Source organism: Corvus hawaiiensis, chromosome 12 (genome assembly GCF_020740725.1).
Source record: "Corvus hawaiiensis isolate bCorHaw1 chromosome 12, bCorHaw1.pri.cur, whole genome shotgun sequence".
NCBI classification, from domain to species: domain Eukaryota; kingdom Metazoa; phylum Chordata; class Aves; order Passeriformes; family Corvidae; genus Corvus; species Corvus hawaiiensis.
In genome coordinates this window covers 2558173-2575234 of record NC_063224.1, presented here as the reverse complement: position 1 = coordinate 2575234, position 17062 = coordinate 2558173, and the positions used below count along the sequence as shown (strand labels likewise).

Below are 17062 nucleotides of genomic sequence, written 5' to 3'. Positions count from 1 at the left end.
CAGGTAGTTTTGGAGGCAGGCAGTAAAATAGCTCAGTGCGGAGGCGGGAGTGATCCCTGGCTCCAGGGGATGCCGTGTGCTCTGAGTTTGGGATGGGATCCTCAAAGATCAGGTTTGCCAGGGCCTGGCTCAGACTTTGTCCTTTAACTCTTGGACTTTGTGGTTAAACAGGGAAAAAATCTACATAAAGCAGTAAATTTGTCTGTTTTCTGGGGAAAACAAAGGAGCTGTGGGTTGCAAACATCTCTGCCCAGGACTGTGCCTGCAGCTGGAGCTGCAGCCTTGCCCCGGTGCCACCCTCCCCGCTCCTGGAGCTTCGCAGTAACTCCGTTATTTGACAAATCGAAGGAGTCACATCAGGAAGGAAATCAGCTCTTCCCAGATTTGTGATTTTCATCAGATGTGGCGGGACCAAACCAGCAGAAAGAGGAGCAAAACCACCCTTTTCCACTCCCTGCTGCCCTTCATGCCCATCCCGGCCAGGCTTGGTGGGGCTCTGATCCCACCGGAGACCTCCCAAACTCCTGGGATCAGTTCGCTCCCGATCCCTGGGTGAAGTTCCGAGCTTCCCTTCCCTTCCCTTCCCTCGCTGCCGCAGCCGGGGGGTGTTTAATGTGCGGCCGGCGTTCCCCGCAGGCCGGCGCCCTGCATTTGAACCGCTGCCTTTCAGCTCCGGCTGAAAAGGAGCCGGCGCGGGGCCTCGCCTCTTAATTGCGGAGGAGGGGGAACATGGAAAAGCCTCTGGCTGCTGCTAATGCAGGCGAAGGCGGCTGCTCCGGAGGCACAGCCTCCTCCCGGGCATCCTCCCAGCGGGGTGGGACCCGACCCGGAGCGCTCATCCTGGGAATGGTGAGGAACCCGCTGCTGCCGGCTGCTGTTCCCGCTGCCAGGCTGGCTTTGGGGCTGGGAAGGGGAAAAGATCCTTTCTGGCAGCTGGCGAAGGTGGAGGTGCTCCCAGAGGTTGTTGGCTCTTGACAGCAGGAGCTCAGAGATGGCGATGGGTTTTGCCAGAGCTGGGTGTGGACCCTTATACCAAACTGGCACTTGCCTTTCCAGGCACTTGGTAGCCCTCTGGCTGTTTGTAGGGATGTTGGATGCCCGGGGGCTTTGCCTGCAGCCGAGGGCACTCCTTCCTCACTCTCTCTCAGCTCTGAACTGGCTTGTGCAGCGGGCTGAGAGTAAAGCAGCGTTTCCTCATCACCCAAGGGCTTTGCTGGGCATGGATGGGGCTGGAGTGGGGGCTGGATGGGAGGAGCCGGGGCTCCGCTAACCTGATTAACCAGCTTCCGAACCGATCTCGCCAAAGCCAAAGCCAAAGCCGGCCGGCTGCCACCTCCTCCCGCCCTCCTCGCAGGGCACGGCTGCTCCTAAGGGACCCCTTCTCCCAGCCTCTGGCATCCAGGAGCAGCCGGGTGCGGTGGGAGGTGGGATGCGACCGCGGGCATCGCCTCTCCGGGCACCGGGTAAGTGCCACCCCCTCGGAGCCCGGGCTTTGTCCCCTTTTCCCCTTCCCTGAGTGTCCCCCCTGCCCGGGCAGCTCGGTCCCCGCTCCAGTGACGCCTGCGATGAGTGTCTGGGGGTTTTTGGAGCGTGAACTCGTCGGGATGCAAACGTTTCTTTGGCCTGGTAGCTGGCACACGGGAGCGAAGCTGGAGCCCCAGCGGGAAGCACCAGGAATGCCGCTGGAATGCTCACAGGGGGAATTCTCTACCCAAACTCTGGTGCTGGAGCCTGGCCCTCAGCGACGGAGAGGGGGCTGCTGTGTCCTGCAAGGGTTTGGCTGATCCCAGAGGATCAGATCCCAAAGGATCAGATCCCAGAGGAGACCCCCCTGTGTCTGGAGCTGGGTGTCCCCAGCATGACCCTCCTCTGTTCCTGAGTAGTGTGAGCCACCAGTGGGTGCCAAAACCCACAGGATTTGCCTCAAAACAGATTTCTTGCTATTTGGGCAGCCTCCAGGAGAGCTGCAAAGTGAGGTCCTGGGGAGGACTCCACTCCCCAGCCCTGGGGGAGGGTCACAGCTCAGGCTGCACCTGAGGAACTGATAAAAATGCAGAATTCAAAGCAGAAATAGCAAATTTTCACTTCCCCTTGCTGGCGGCTGCCGACCCACCTAAGGGCTTCTTGGAAAGGCAGAGGTCAGGCAGGGGGAGCAGAGGCTTTCCTTGGCTCTCTGTGCGGCCCAGAGCTTGGAGGAGCCAAAATGAGTCACTGACCCTCATCCCAATAAGCTTTTCCCAGCAGCTGTGGGAGGAGGGGTGAAGATTTCCCAGTAAAGGGACCTTTTTCGCAGAAAAAATTTCAGCATCTTAAAAAAAAACGATGTCCCACAGCGGGAATCATCCATCCAAAAGCTCTCAAGACATCAGGGATGCCCGAGAGGAGCGGGATGATGTGAATTCCAGCAGTGCATCCCGGCAGCTGCTCCAGCTCAGCCCGAGGGAGGCAGCCCCAGGAGCATCCCTCTATTTCCTGAGTGTGGACTCGGGGCTTTCTCTGCAAGAACCAACCTAAAACCAACCCAATTCCTCCTGCTCACGACCTTCTCATCCCAAAATACTTCCAGCCCAGACCCCAGGAGCAGAGAAGCTGGGATGGGACCCCTCACCCAGCAACAGGCTCCTTCTCCACCCTCCCAAAAAGTTCTTCCTGAACCTCCTGGGATGAGATTGAGTCACTGAAGCGCCATGACATCATCACTCGTGGTTTTGTGAGCGAGCAGCCGCGTTTCCTGTGGTGCCCGGGCTCTGGTAGATAAGCCAGGCACGGAGAGATGTGAGCTTTTAGCTCCTGCTCCTTCCTCCTTCCCAGGATCTCTTCCCTCAACCCTCGCCTCTCTTCCTCAGCGCCAGCGGCGAGGGCCGGCGGCGGAGCTGGAGAGCTGGATCCTGCTGAGAGGATGAAAACATGGGGCTCAAGTTATCCTGCCTGAAAGGTGAGTTTGGGGTAGGGGGTTGGGGTGTTCCTGCTCTCTGAAGGCACCTGAAGGGTGGCTGTACCTGGAGGAGCTTTAGGTGTGGGCGGGGTTGGTGCAGTTTGGGAATGTGGTGGAATTTTGGAAGTCCCACGGGTGACCTGTTGCACCTGGATCAGCCCGGAGAGGATTTTCCCAGGCGTATTTTCTCAGTCCTGTGCTTGTCCTACACCCTTTGCTCTGGAGAATCCATGGATTAATGACATCCCTCAAGAAATCAGGTGGACATGGGAAAGGGCCAGCATGGATGGGACACATGGATGGGATGCATGGGCTCAGCCCAGAGCCAGGGTCCCGGCTCCCGGCCTCCAGGCCAACCCCAAGCATCTCTCACTGCTCCATTCTCCCCAGAGATACTCCAACCAGGAGCTTCTTCCCCAACTTTCATTTTCTTAATGGATTTAGGCCAGGAATGGCGTCAGGGATGTCTGCACAAGGGGAAAGTGGGAGCTTTTAATGCTCCTGGCCTCGCAGGGCGAAGGCTGGATATCGCCTCTCCCATTAGCTCTGCATCCCACTGACTCCTGCTAATCACCCTTGGGGTCGTTAGGGATGGGCCTTAATGAGTATCCCTCTCCCAGATGCAGGGCTGCCTCTTCCCTGGCTTTTCCCAAGACCAGATTCTGTGGGATTCTGGTTGTGATGGGCATGGAGTTGGATGCATCACCCAAAAATGAGCTCTGCTCCCTCTCTGCATCAGGGATGCTGGGATGGGGTGGTCTGGGGTGTTTGGAAGTCCCACAACCCCCCCAGTCCAACACAGGATGACTGAGAAGGGGAAGCAGGCAGCCAGGGAATCCCAATCCTGCCCCAAACCCAGGACAGAGCCCCAGAATATTCCCCCATGTCTCCAGACCCCTCTGACAGGCTTGGAGTCTGGAATAAAAGAAAAGACCCTCCCCCTTTTGCAGCTCCCTTACATAAGGCAGGGCTTTATCCTTAATTAAAAAGAGATTAAAAATATCAGTGTCTGTCCCCTCCAGGCATTTTCCTGCTTGGGAAGAGCTGAAACCTCCCTGGATGCTGCCTGTGCTGCGCGGGGCTTTTCTCCTGATTAAAAAAGCAGATTAAAGCGATCTGCTCCCCTCAGGGGGGTGGGCTGGGCAGGTGGTCGGGGGAGGCGGGGGGGGAATCCACCTATGAAACCCCCCAAAATCCAAGGTGGATCCAGGGGAGGAGATGTGAGGATGCTGTGGATTCTCCAGTGGCTCCTAGAGGGTTGACACAGAGGAGGGCGGGGATGTGGGGATGCTGTAGCCTGGTGCCCCATTCACTTTTTATCCCCCTTTTACCCCCCCAAATTTCCCCAGGCTTGAAGATGTGTGTGAGCAGCGGGAACGGCGGCGACGGGACCCTGACGGTGTCCTCGGGACAGAAGCACCTGCACGTGCCCTCCATCATCGTCACGCCGCCCACGCCCACGGGGACCACGCTGTCCCGCGAGGGGCGGCGCGGCGAGGGCCCGTCACCCTGCAGCCAGTGCTGAGCGGGGACACGGGGACAGCCAGCCCGGCAGGACCTGTCCCCGCTCGGCCGCGATGGAGCCGCAGCCTGGAGGATGCGGCTCGGCCGGACGCGGCTCCGCGGGAGCTCCGCAGGGACACACGGAGCACCCACGCGGGTGGGTTTGGACAACAGGGACTGCGTTTTGTCCCTTTTCCTAACAGCACCAGGGAGGGGGATCCCCCCCCCCCCCCCCGATGAATAAAACCCCTGGGGTTCCGCACCCCCAGTTTTTGTGTCAGCGTGGGGGGCGGGGGGTTGGGTTGTGCCCCCAAAACGGAGCAGCCATCGTGCCCACGGGTGGCCAAAAGTGGGGCCCCCCAACTCTCCACGCGGGATTGAAGAAGCCATCTCAGCAAACAGCAGCGGGAAAATGAACTCGGCGTCACCTGCATCCCGCCGGATCGACCGCATCCCGGGAGGGAGCCGGGGGCGATGCTTCCCGGAGAGCGGCAGCACCCGGAGCCGGCGGGAGAGGCGGGAGTGTGAAAGCAGATGGAAATTTAATTTTTTAATGACAGCAGCAGATGGCAAAAGACACGCGAGGGGAGGCGCAGCGTGGGGGAGACGTTCCTGGAGCGCCCGGCACGTGCCGGTGGCACCGGGGGCTGCTCCGGGAACGGGGGCTCGGGGACCCTCCTCGTGCCACCCATGGCGGGGGGTGGGCTGGGGGGTCCCCAAGGCTTGGCTCCCACCCATTCTGGGGGTAACGCTCATCCCAAGCGTCGTGGTTGCTCTATGGATGGCTCCAGGGCTGAGCCCGAGGTGGTTTGGGAGAGGGATTGGGGAGAGGTGGATTTGTCTGGTGGGGGGTGTTTCCATGGGGACTTGCAAATGGGATGCAGCCCCCCCAAATCATCCAGAAGCCACTTGGCTGGGCTGGGTGTGGATGGATGGATAGATGGATGGATGGATGGATGGATGGATGGATGGATGGATGGAGGGATGGATGGATGGATGGAGGGATGGATGGATGGATGGAAGGAGGGAGGGATGGATGGATGGATGGATGGAGGGAGGGAGGGATGGATGGATGGATGATTGGATGGATGGATGGATGGATGGATGGATGGAGGGATGGATGGATGGATGGATGGAGGGATGGATGGATGGATGGAGGGATGGATGGATGGATGGATGGATGGATGGATGGATGGATGGATGGATGGAGTGGATGAGGGAAGGAGGTGTGGCTGGACGGATGGAAGCATGGATGGATGGCGGGGTGGAAATGTGGATGCAGGCATGGATGGGTGAAAGGATGACTGTCTGGGTGGATGGATGAGTGGGTGGATGGATGGATGGATGGATGGATAGGTGGGTGGTTAGATGGAAGCATGGATGAGTGATGGAGGAGTGGATAGGTGGTTAGACAGATGGATGGGTGGGTGAATAGCGGAGTGGGTAGATGTGTAGATTGAAGGATGGATGGGGATGGATGGATGGATGGATAGGGAACAGAGGAAAGGGACAGGTGGGTGACGGCAGGTGCCCGAGCGTGGGTGTCTGCACAGGGGCCACTGAACAGACAGACGGACGCTGCTGCTGGTGCATGCACGGGAGGGCAGCTGCCGGGGTCTGGGTACGGCCCAGGGACAGCCACGCACGGCCGGGGTCACTCGCCCTCAGCCCGGGTCACCCAGCACGGCCGAGCCACCCGCGCGCGTCCCCGCCAGGGGGCAGCACCGACGGCCGCCGCCACTCCCGCGGGGCCCCGGCAACAAGTGCCGAGCGCTGATTGGCCGAGAGCCAGCGGGGAGCGCCGCGATTGGTCCCCGTGCCCCGACCCGGACCTCCCCCCGCGGGGCCGCGGCCGGAGCGCGCCGCGCGAAAGGACAGCCAATCAGAGAGACGTGCGCCGCAGCAACAGCAGGGGATAGCCAATCAGAGCGCGCGGCTCCGCGCCGGGCCCCGCCTCCTCGCGAGGACCGCGAAAACGCGCGGGGCAGTGGGAGCGGGGCGCGGTGGGCGGGGCCTGGGGGCTGCGCAGCCAATAGGGAGTGAGGGCGCGCGGCCGACTCGGCCCTGGCCCCGCCCCGGTTCCGGCCCTGTCCCACCCCGGTCTGATCCCGGTTCGATCCCGGTTCGGTCCCGGTTCCATCCCGGTCTGATCCCGGTTCGGTCCCCTCCGGGTCCATGGAGCCAGCCGAGGTGGAGTTCCTGGCCGAGAAGGAGCTGGTGACGATCGTGCCCAACTTCAGCCTCGACCGGATTCACCTCATCGGGGTTGGCGGGGCCGGGGGCCGGGCCTGGGCTGGGCTGAGGGGGCTCCGGGAGAGGCTGGGCAGGGACAGGGGCTGGGGTGGCCTGGGGGCTTGGGGACACAGCTTGGGGTGACCCAGGACAAGTTTGGGGGGATTATGGGGCAGGGCAGGGTCTGGGTGGGTCTTGAGGCCGGGACGGGGGATTCGGTGTGGAGAATTGGGTTAAAGGGATTGGGACTGAGGTGCGGGAGCTGGCGGGATTCGGATGGGTCTGGGGTGTTTGGGAACACGGGGAGGAGATGGGGATCATGGGGGAGGATCGGGCTGGATTTGGGAGGGATTAAGGGGTTGGGGGGTGACAAGCAGAGGGGGGACCGGTTTGGGAGAAGAGGCACTGCAGCCCCCGGGAGGTTTGGGAGGGGACTGGGCTGTCCTCATATTTTTGGGGATTTGTGCAGCCCCTGAACTCGGGCCGGGAGTGTCCGGCTGTCCTGGGTGCTGACCAGAACCTGGGGAGCCTCTGGGAGCCCTTGGCGTGGGTCCAGAGACTGCACATCCAGGGAGATGGAATTTGTGGCTGTGACTCCTGTGAAACACCTCGAAATAGAAAATGCACGGGAACCGTTGGTTATTGCTTCTCGAGGGAGATGAGGAGAAGTCTGAGAGCAAGAATTCTGGGAAGTGAGAGGAGGAAATGCAGGATCTTTTTGGCTCAGGCTTTTCCAAATCTTCTGGAAACTCACACCACATTAGCAGACAAGTTCTGTGCAGTCCGAGCCCTGGATGCTGCCCTCCTCTCATCCTTGATTTGTTTTCCAGGGAGATCTGGGTCCCTTCAATCCTGGTTTGCCGGTGGAAGTGCCTGTGTGGTTGGCCATTAATCTGAAGCAGAGGCAGAAGTGCCGGCTCATTCCCCCAGAATGGATGGATGTTGGTGAGGATGGAGGCTCTGGATTCAGCTCTGGCCTTCAGTGGGTGCAGTGGAAACATGAAATTGAAAATAATCCGTTTTTCACCATTAGTGGGGAGCTTAACTCAAAAACACAAAGCAAGGGAGAGAGAAGGGTCTCATGTTCCACCACTGGAATGCTTTATTTACTTGTTCAGAGGGAGCTTTGGGGACCTTGGCTCACAGAATCCCAGAATTTTTTAGGTTGGAAAGGCCCTCCAAGATCATCAAGTCCAACCTGTGACCAATCCCCACCTTGTCCCCAGCCCAGAGCACTGAGAGCCACATCCATTTATTCCTTGGACACCTCCTGGGATGGGCACTCCAAACCTCTGTGGGCAGCCCCTTCCAATGTTTATTTTACCCATTCAGTCGAGAAATTCTCCCTGATGTCCAACTTGAGCCTCCCCTGGCAAAAATTGAGGCCATTCCTCTCATGCTGTCACTAATTCCCTGGGAAAACCTCTGGATGATGCTCTGTGAGGAGGGAGACCTTGGAGGCATCCCTGTCTCTTGTGTGCCTCCTCACAGGAGCCTTTCTCTGCCCTCATAACATTTGAGGCTTGGGCACTGAGCTGATCCTACAGAAACAATGTGGGTTTTCCCAGGCAGGGCCAAAAACACACCCAGAGCACTGAAAGCCTGGCAACACCTGAGCATCCCCGGTTTTATTTTAGGGAAACTGGAGGAAATCCGGGATCAGGAGCGCAAAAAGGACACCTTCACTCCGATGCCCAGCCCCTACTACATGGAACTCACCAAGCTGCTGCTGAACTAGTGAGTAGGAGCTGAGCTGGCCCGTTTTCCACCCCACTACTCGTGAGCACAGACGATTTTTCAGGCTTTGCTTGGCAGCAGCCCCGCAGGGCGGTGGGGACAGGGAGAGTGAAGGGAGGTTTATCCCTCAGCCTGCCAAGATTTCACAGCAGCACTTCCCTCGTGGTAACTGTGCCTTTCAGGAACTTGGGGGGGTTGCTTGTTCCGTGGCCTTGTATTTGGGGCTGTGCCGCTTTATTGAGCAGCAGCTCGGCGTGGAGGCCCGGAGGATCCGCAGCACGTTCCACGGCTGCAATCTGTTCAGCAGCCTAAAGCCTGCAGGCTTCTTGCTTGGCTCCCCTTCAGGAGGAAAGCTCCTCTTCCCTCAGCCTGGGAAGCAGGAGGCCGGGGATATTCCGAGCCTGAGCTCCTGCCTGCTGAGGCATTTCACTTGTAAAATGTGCTGGCTGGTATTTGTCTCGGCGAGGGCTCTGCTGACTTTAAGCCCTCGATTAAGCAGGGTGGGCATTCCAGCTCTGGCTTTTCCTCTGGAGAGGAGGCTCCTGGCGTGCTGCTCCTTCCCAGCACGCTCCAGCAACCCTGACAGCTCTGTCCGTGCGCATCGATCACATCCCGGGGTCCTTATGGCAGCGCTGAATGGCCTTAATGGGGCGATGTGGCACAGCCCTTCCAGCTTAATTCTCCCTGATGGAGCCCTGGGAGCCCCGAGCCGGGGATTTCAGCGTGCCTGAGCTCTTGGATTCTCGGCTGGCCGTGACTTTGGCCGGGTTAGGGGCCCTCTGTGTGCCTCGTACCAGCTGGGCAATTAAAGAGCAGAAGGATTCTAGCGACAACCAGCTGCTGCGTTGGAGCTGAGCATTCCTGGGGAAAGGAGCCATCCCAGAAATCCTAGCAGCACGAGGAGCAGAGAGGATTTTAATGTGCAGTCGCAGGTTTTTAGCAAACTGTCCTGCAAGCGCCTCGGGGTGGGGGGTGAGACGGTGACACCACCACTCAGTGGCATAACCACACATCCCTCACAGCCTGCTCTGATCCTGCCTTGCCTTTCCCTGTCCCAGTGCCTCTGACAACATCCCCAGGGCGGACGAGATCCGGACGCTGGTGAAGGACACGTGGGACACGCGCATGGCCAAGCTGCGGCTGTCCGCGGACAGCTTCGTGCGGCAGCAGGAGGCTCACGCCAAGGTGTGCCAGGACCTCATCCCGGGGGGATCCAGCTGCCCTGGGGGTGCTGAGGGATGAGGAATGAGCTGCTGGGAAGAGGCTGGCTCTGGGGCATGCTTGTCCTGGGTGGTGGGTGCGTCACCGGGGTGCTGGAGCCGTGGGTTGGACCCGTGCCTTGCGGGCCGGGGGCGGCTCCCTGTGCTTTGTGGGAAGCAGGGAGTCATGGAATGGTTTGGGTTGGGTCTTAAAGGTCTCACTCCACCCCTGTTCCACACCTTCCGTTAGAACAGGCAGCTCCAAAGCCCATCCAGCTTGTCCTTGAGCACTTCCAGGGATGGGGAATGATGCTTGAAATGGTGCTTGGGTGCTTCTCTTGACAGGGGTGGCAGCTGCATCGGTCCTTTGGGATGTCACTAAAGGGAACTGTGGGCTGTGAGCTGCTTCCTGAGTGCCTTGTCTTCCCAGATCCTGTTATTCCCCCTTTTAGCTGGATAACTTAACCCTGATGGAGATCAACACCACCGGGACTTTCCTTACCCAAGCCTTGGATCACATGTACAAGCTCCGGACTAACCTCCAGCCTGGCGAGAGCTCCCACTCCCAGGATTTCTGAGAGGGAGCTGGGAAGGAGCTGCTTCACCCGGCCAGCCCAGCCCTCAGTATTCCCTCGGGGCCGGGTGGGAATTGCTCCCGAGCATCCCCAGAGCCTCGGTGCAGGCGGTGACTCGCTGGGCGGATCTCTCGGGTTGTACTTCAGCGAGGGAACTTCTGAGGGCAGCACAGGCCACACGCTGCCTTGAAAGGCATAAATTTCGAGGCGGTGCTTCCATGGATTTTCTCAGAGCTTTGGGAAAAAAGAAAAAAAAAAAAGGGAAGATGTGCCGGCAATGAGGTGTCTGCTGGGGAGATCAGGTGGGAGGCAGATCCATCTGCTCTTTGGAGAAGGACAAAAGAAAATGGTTTTCCCCCTCAGATCCCAAGCTGTGGGGAAATACCATCCTATCATCCCTCTTTATTTTTGTAATAGTTGGGGTTTCAATCTGAAACTGTAACAAAAAAATCCGTAACGATAATAAAAAATAACTGCAGCTGAAGAACGGCATCGAATTAATGCTGGGCTGTGCCACCGGCACGGGTTAAACAATGCTTGGAAAATCCTGCAGCTCTCCTTTGGCTCCGGCCCCGTTTCCCTGCGGCAGAGCGACAGGCAAGGGCAGGATCCAGGCGGCATCCAGGGCAGGATCCAGGCGGGCTCTGGCTGGAGCCGGGCTGTGCTGATGGCAGCTGTAATTATTCCTGGCGCCCGAGGGTGCCAGGCTGCCAGCGCTGCCCTTCCCCGAGCAGCTGGGCCAGGCTCCCGCTGCCATCTGTGGCCTGCCTGCCTGGGCTGCGCCCCGAAGGGCTGGCACAGCGGGAATGATGGCAGGAATGAGGCAAGGAGCTGCCGGCAATGCTCGGAGCAGGGCTGGGGATGCTCGGAGCAGCGCTGCGTTCCCAACGCCGGCGGCGGCAGCGGTGGAGAAAGGATTCCTTGCCGTCGTTGTGGAAGAGTTTATTTTGGGTTTGGGGTTTTTTTTGGGGATGTTTTCAGGAATTACAGCGATATATTCATAAATACCTAATTACTACATTCAACAAATAATATATTACATTACAATTAATTCTGACAAGTACACTTTGAACATGTTTAGGGTTGGGTTTTTCTCCTTTTTTGGGTTGTTTTGTTTTCTTTCACAGCATCCAACCTGTCCCCAGCAGGCTCTGCCTTCCTCTCTTTCCTCCCAGCCCTTCCAGGCTCTGTCACAGCCGCTCCAGAAATTCTGCATGGACACAAATGCTCACCACAACCCCGGAGGGGGGGGAAAATTGGTCCAAAAACCCTGAATCCGGGCTGGTGAGGAGGGAAAGTCAGCACGGGAGCTGCTACAAAGCGAGGCTGCACCCCAGCCGGGCTCCTCAGCGCGGCGAGGGATAAATTGCCAATGATTTTCCATCCCTGGCTTCTTCCCCCTCCCTCTGCCACGGCACACAGGCAGGGAACAGAGTGGAGCAACGAGCATATTTTGCCGTGTTAAAATTCCCTGCGAAGCCCGGAGTTGGCAGCGGCGAGGCCAGAGGCTGGCGAGGCAATTGGGGATTTAAAACAGATTAAACTAATTTCTGTCACAAGGGCATTTTGCTTTTTAATCTTGCCCAGCTTTTTTTTTTTTTTTTTTTTTTTTTTTTTTTTTTTTTTAATTTTTTTTTTTTATTTAGTGAAGCCAATGAGAGAGCAGGGAGCAAGGGGGGGGCATGGGGAGGGGGGGTTAATGCTTTTCTTTGCCTGTGCAACGAGGGAATTTAAAGCAGGAAGCAGAGGTCACCTTTTGCCGGAGATGTGAGCTGGTCTCGTGGCGAATTAAGAACAATTTCTAATAAATAATTCAAAAATAACAATAAAAAAAAAAAAAAAAGGCTCCCCCCTTCCCCTTCCCCCCGGGGGGAGGCGGGGCACGCAATGGGGTTTTTAGAAACTGGCTGCAAATGGCACCGAGCCTGACCCTGTCACCACAGCCTGGTGGCACCAGGACATCCCTGCCCACCTGCGGGCACAGCTCCACCTGGATTGTCCCCGAGGTGCCACCAGGAGACCCCACAGGGCCCCCTCTCCCTGTGCCCAAACTGCCTTAGAGCCACTCTGATTGTCTTGGTATTTTTTGGGGGGTGACAAGGACACCCCAGTGCCACCCACCCCCAACCCTCCACCCTCTCAGCACAATTTTTTGGGATTTTTCCTTTGGCAGATGGAGCCTGGGCAAGGCTCAGACACCACCCAGCATCATGACACCCACGACAACCCAGCTTGAGCAAAAAGAGCCCCAGAAAGCAAAGAAAAAGGGTAAAAATAAAAAAAACAAACCACAGGAGGATGGAAAGGTTCAGCTTCCCAAGGGACTGATGGTGGGACAGGGCCTGTCCCAGTGGAAAAGGGGATTTATGTTTCCTGGGTTTAGATTCTTTTTAAAACACTTCAGTATCTTTTCTGGCCCGACCAGCAGCAGTACAAACACAAAAAGTGAGTTCATCCTTTTGCCAAAAAACCAAACTGGAAAGGAAATAAAAACAGGGAGGGAGAAAGGGGGGGGCAGGGGGGGTGGAAAAGGAAAAAACAAAAAGCAGAAACATCTTAAAAAAAAAGGCAAGCTTTTTATAACAATAATTAAAGCAATAAAAACATACAAAACTTTGTTGTTTTTTAATATATATACACAGTACAAGGCTGAAGCACCTTTTTTCTTTTTTTTTCCTTCCCCGCCTGCTCAGTCCCAAAGCCGGGGTGACAAAGTGACCCCACGCGTATCCCTGCCCCTTCCCCGCCGACCAGGAACAAAAAGGGACCTTCAACCAGTTTATTGACTTTATTTTTTGATAGCCAAGTGCATTTCCAGGGGAAACCCTGGGCTGGGGGTGCCGTGCCGGGAGCGGGATCTGGCAGCACCCGGCCCCTGGGGCCCCGCCTGGGTTTAGTGTTGTCGGTGGAGTCTTTCATTGTCTTTTTTCTTTTTTTTTTTTTTAGAAAAAAAATCAAAGAACCAACAAAAATGAGAGTTATAAAGTGTGGGTGGGTGGAGGGGGGGTGGGGCTTCAGCGCCGTGGCCCCCGGAGGAGGGGACAGGAGGGGACATGCCGTGGGCTGCTGGCCATGGGATGGGCTCCCGGCTCCTCCCGGCTCCTGTTTGCTTCATGCATGGCACATTCTCCATTTATTTATTTCTCTTTTTTTTGTTTGTTTGTTTGTTTGTTTTCCTCCTTTCATTATTAATGGTTTGTCATTGTTGTTGTCGTGGTGTTTTGTTTGTTTTTGTTTGGGTTTTTTTTTTTTTTAATTTTATTTTTTTAGCTTCAAACCTCCCAGTGAAAAATATTAAATATTCAAGGTAATAAAATAGATTATTATTTCTAGACTATATGTTCGGCCTGGCCCAAGGAGCGTCACCTGGGATACCCCTTGAAATAACCCCTAGACCACTGCATTGCAGGCAAGGCAAGGCACTTCCGCAGGTGATCCAGCTCGGCTTGCAGGCGCTCCCGCTCCGACACCATCTTCTGCTTCTGGGTCCTCAGCTCCTGCGGGCAGCCAGGGAATGGGAACGGTCAGCGGGCACCAGACAGCTCGTGGAGTGGGGCAATAGTGGGGGAATAGGGTGAGGGTGCTGCAGGGATGGGCAGTGAGGGGATGGGCAGTGCGGGGATGGGCAGTGCGGGGATGGGCAGTGCGGAGATGGGCAGTGCGGGGATGGGCAGTGCGGGGATGGGCAGTGAGGGGATGGGCAGTGCGGAGATGGGCAGTGCGGGGATGGGCAGTGAAGGGGAATGGGCAGTGAAGGGGAATGGGCAGTGAGGGGATGGGCAGTGCGGGGATGGGCAGTGCGGGGATGGGCAGTGAGGGGATGGGCAGTGAAGGGGATGGGCAGTGAAGGGGATGGGCAGTGCGGGGATGGGCAGTGAAGGGGAATGGGCAGTGCGGGGATGGGCAGTGAGGGGATGGGCAGTGCGGGGATGGGCAGTGCGGGGATGGGCAGTGAGGGGATGGGCAGTGAAGGGGATGGGCAGTGAAGGGGATGGGCAGTGCGGGGATGGGCAGTGAAGGGGAATGGGCAGTGAAGGGGAATGGGCAGTGAAGGGACGGGCAGTGCAGGGGATGGGCAGTGAGGGGATGGGCAGTGAGGGGATGGGCAGTGAAGGGGAATGGGCAGTGCAGGGGATGGGCAGTGCGGGGATGGGCAGTGAGGGGATGGGCAGTGAAGGGGATGGGCAGTGCGGGGATGGGCAGTGCAGGGATGGGCAGTGAGGGGATGGGCAGTGAAGGGGAATGGGCAGTGCAGGGGATGGGCAGTGAGGGGATGGGCAGTGAGGGGATGGGCAGTGAGGGGATGGGCAGTGAAGGGATGGGCAGTGAGGGGATGGGCAGTGAAGGGGAATGGGCAGTGCAGGGGATGGGCAGTGAGGGGATGGGCAGTGAGGGGATGGGCAGTGAAGGGATGGGCAGTGCGGGGATGGGCAGTGAGGGGATGGGCAGTGCGGGGATGGGCAGTGAAGGGGATGGGCAGTGCGGGGATGGGCAGTGAAGGGGAATGGGCAGTGAAGGGGATGGGCAGCGAGGGGATGGGCAGTGAAGGGGAATGGGCAGTGAAGGGGATGGGCAGCGAGGGGATGGGCAGTGAAGGGGATGGGCAGCGAGGGGATGGGCAGTGAAGGGGAATGGGCAGTGAAGGGGATGGGCAGCGAGGGGATGGGCAGTGCGGGGATGGGCAGTGAGGGGATGGGCAGTGCGGGGATGGGCAGTGAAGGGGATGGGCAGTGAGGGGATGGGCAGTGAAGGGGAATGGGCAGTGAAGGGACGGGCAGTGCAGGGGATGGGCAGTGCAGGGATGGGCAGTGAAGGGGATGGGCAGCGAGGGGATGGGCAGTGCGGGGATGGGCAGTGCGGGGATGGGCAGTGAAGGGGATGGGCAGCGAGGGGATGGGCAGTGCGGGGATGGGCAGTGCAGGGATGGGCAGTGAAGGGGATGGGCAGTGAAGGGGATGGGCAGTGAGGGGATGGGCAGTGCGGGGATGGGCAGTGCGGGGATGGGCAGTGCGGGGATGGGCAGTGCAGGGATGGGCAGTGAGGGGATGGGCAGTGAAGGGGATGGGCAGTGAGGGGAGGGGCAGTGAAGGGATGGGCAGTGAAGGGGATGGGCAGTGAAGGGGATGGGCAGTGAGGGGATGGGCAGTGCGGGGATGGGCAGTGCGGGGATGGGCAGTGAAGGGGATGGGCAGTGAGGGGATGGGCAGTGAAGGGGATGGGCAGTGCGGGGATGGGCAGTGAGGGGATGGGCAGTGAAGGGGAATGGGCAGTGAAGGGACGGGCAGTGCAGGGGATGGGCAGTGCAGGGATGGGCAGTGAGGGGATGGGCAGTGAGGGGATGGGCAGTGAAGGGGAATGGGCAGTGCGGGGATGGGCAGTGAGGGGATGGGCAGTGAAGGGGAATGGGCAGTGAAGGGGAATGGGCACTGCAAGGAATGGGATCCCTTTTGGGATGCTGAGCTCGCCTGGATGCTCTCATAGGGGATTTGGGTGCCTGGGAAATAGTGGGGGAATAGGATGGGAGGCAAGGAATGGGCACTGCAGCGTTTGGGATACAGCAGGGAATGGGGAACTACAGGGATGGGCACTGCAGGGAATGGGCACTGCACAGGATGGGTGCAATGGAGGCACACGGGTGTGCTCTGGGGAAGTTGGGTGCCTTGAGGTCAGATCCCAGGCAGGCTGGGTGCCCAGGGGATGGGGTGTCCAGGAGATGGGGTGTCCAGGGGATGAGGTGCCCAGGGGATGGGTGTCCAGGGGATGGGTGCCCAGGGGATGGGGTGCCCAGGGGATGGGGTGCCCAGGGGATGGGGTGTCCAGGGGATGGGGTGCCCAGGGGTGGGTGCCCGTCCCCACTCACCGCCATGCTGTGTGACAGCTGCTCGGCCGTCAGGCTCAGGGTGTAGTGCTGGGCCTCCAGCCGCCGGCACTGTGTCTGCAGCACCTGGCGCTCCAGGTTTTGTTCTGCAACATCCAAAGGACAGGGGCTGAGCACCGGCTCCTCCGGCTCCCTGCGCCACCCACAGAGGGTGCCAGCCCTGCTCGAGGCTCTGCCCAGCCAGCAGTGATTGCCCCCAGCATCCCAGAGCATTCCCAACCCTGGCACTGCCTGTGAGGAACCTCCAAGTGCCACTGGGAGGATGCTGGGCAGCTCTGAGCACACCAATTTCTCATGCATGCATCCGTTTTTGCAAAAACAACAACAGTGCCTGCTGCTTTCATGCTGCTCCTGCAGTGCTGGAGAACCCCCAGTGCTTCCCCAGCCCATCCCAGCAGGAACCAGTGACACGCTCCCAAGGGAAAACAAAGCACCAAGTGGCATTTTACCCTCCCTGCCCAACCCCCCCACACCCCCTACCTTCTATATGTTCCTGGTAAGCTGCAAAAATTGCCTCGATCCCTTGCCACTTGGGCCTGGGGTAATCTTCCTCCTCTTCCTCCTCCTCCTCCTCCTCCTCTTCCTCCTCCTCAGAGGCGGAGTCCCGGGGCAGGGCGGGCAGTGGCCGGAGCGGCCCCTCGGCTGTGCCGTTGTGCGGGGGCCCGGCCAGGCGGGTGGACGCCTGCAGCTCGGGGATGTTGTAGTGGATGGAGGCGTCCAGTTTGTGGTTCTGCTCCGCCGTCAGCGCCGCCGTCCCCCCTGTGGGCAGCCACAGTCAGCCCCTGCCTGCTCCCCACGGCCCCTTCAAGGCATTAATTCTACCCTTCATGGATGTTTTGGGGGGTTACAGCATCTTCTGGGGGTTTTTGTCACTCCCTGTGCGCTGGAGTCGTTTTAGCTATCTCAATCACTCAGCTGAATGGGTTTGGAGGCTTTGGAGCTGTGTTATCCCTAATTTTTAGCTTCAGCAATGAGCTCATGGGATGCTCCAGCGACGAGGTTG

The 17062-nt window shown here is 58.6% G+C and overlaps 2 protein-coding genes and 1 long non-coding RNA gene across 7 annotated transcripts in view; 2 read left to right on the top strand and 1 right to left on the bottom strand.

Annotated features, from left to right (window-relative positions):
- The first annotated feature begins 877 nt into the window (after positions 1-877).
- Positions 878-4700, top strand: LOC125332106. Of its 2 annotated transcripts, none has more exons than XR_007206364.1 (3): positions 878-1463; positions 2812-2935; positions 4285-4700. It is a non-coding gene; the product is annotated as an uncharacterized LOC125332106 (long non-coding RNA). The 2 variants fall into 2 exon arrangements; XR_007206363.1 differs by having other exon boundaries at positions 888-1463; positions 2847-2935.
- A 1797-nt stretch (positions 4701-6497) lies between these two features.
- On the top strand, positions 6498-10690 carry GINS2 (GINS complex subunit 2). The gene is made up of 5 exons (XM_048317084.1): positions 6498-6703; positions 7501-7615; positions 8308-8407; positions 9466-9592; positions 10059-10690. Exons 1-5 carry the CDS (start codon positions 6614-6616, stop codon positions 10182-10184), a joined length of 558 nt encoding a protein of 185 aa, XP_048173041.1. The 5' UTR covers positions 6498-6613; the 3' UTR covers positions 10185-10690.
- A 2264-nt stretch (positions 10691-12954) lies between these two features.
- GSE1 (Gse1 coiled-coil protein) overlaps positions 12955-17062 on the bottom strand; it is a 100668-nt gene continuing 96560 nt past the window's right edge. For all 4 annotated transcript variants that reach the window (XM_048316683.1, XM_048316682.1, XM_048316684.1 and 1 more), the window contains exons 15-17: positions 16540-16818; positions 16042-16145; positions 12955-13678 (exon numbers count right to left, since the gene is read on the bottom strand). In XM_048316683.1, the coding sequence (XP_048172640.1) occupies positions 13544-13678; positions 16042-16145; positions 16540-16818 (518 nt within the window). In that variant the 3' untranslated portion in view covers positions 12955-13543. The remainder of the gene's footprint in view (positions 13679-16041; positions 16146-16539; positions 16819-17062) is intronic.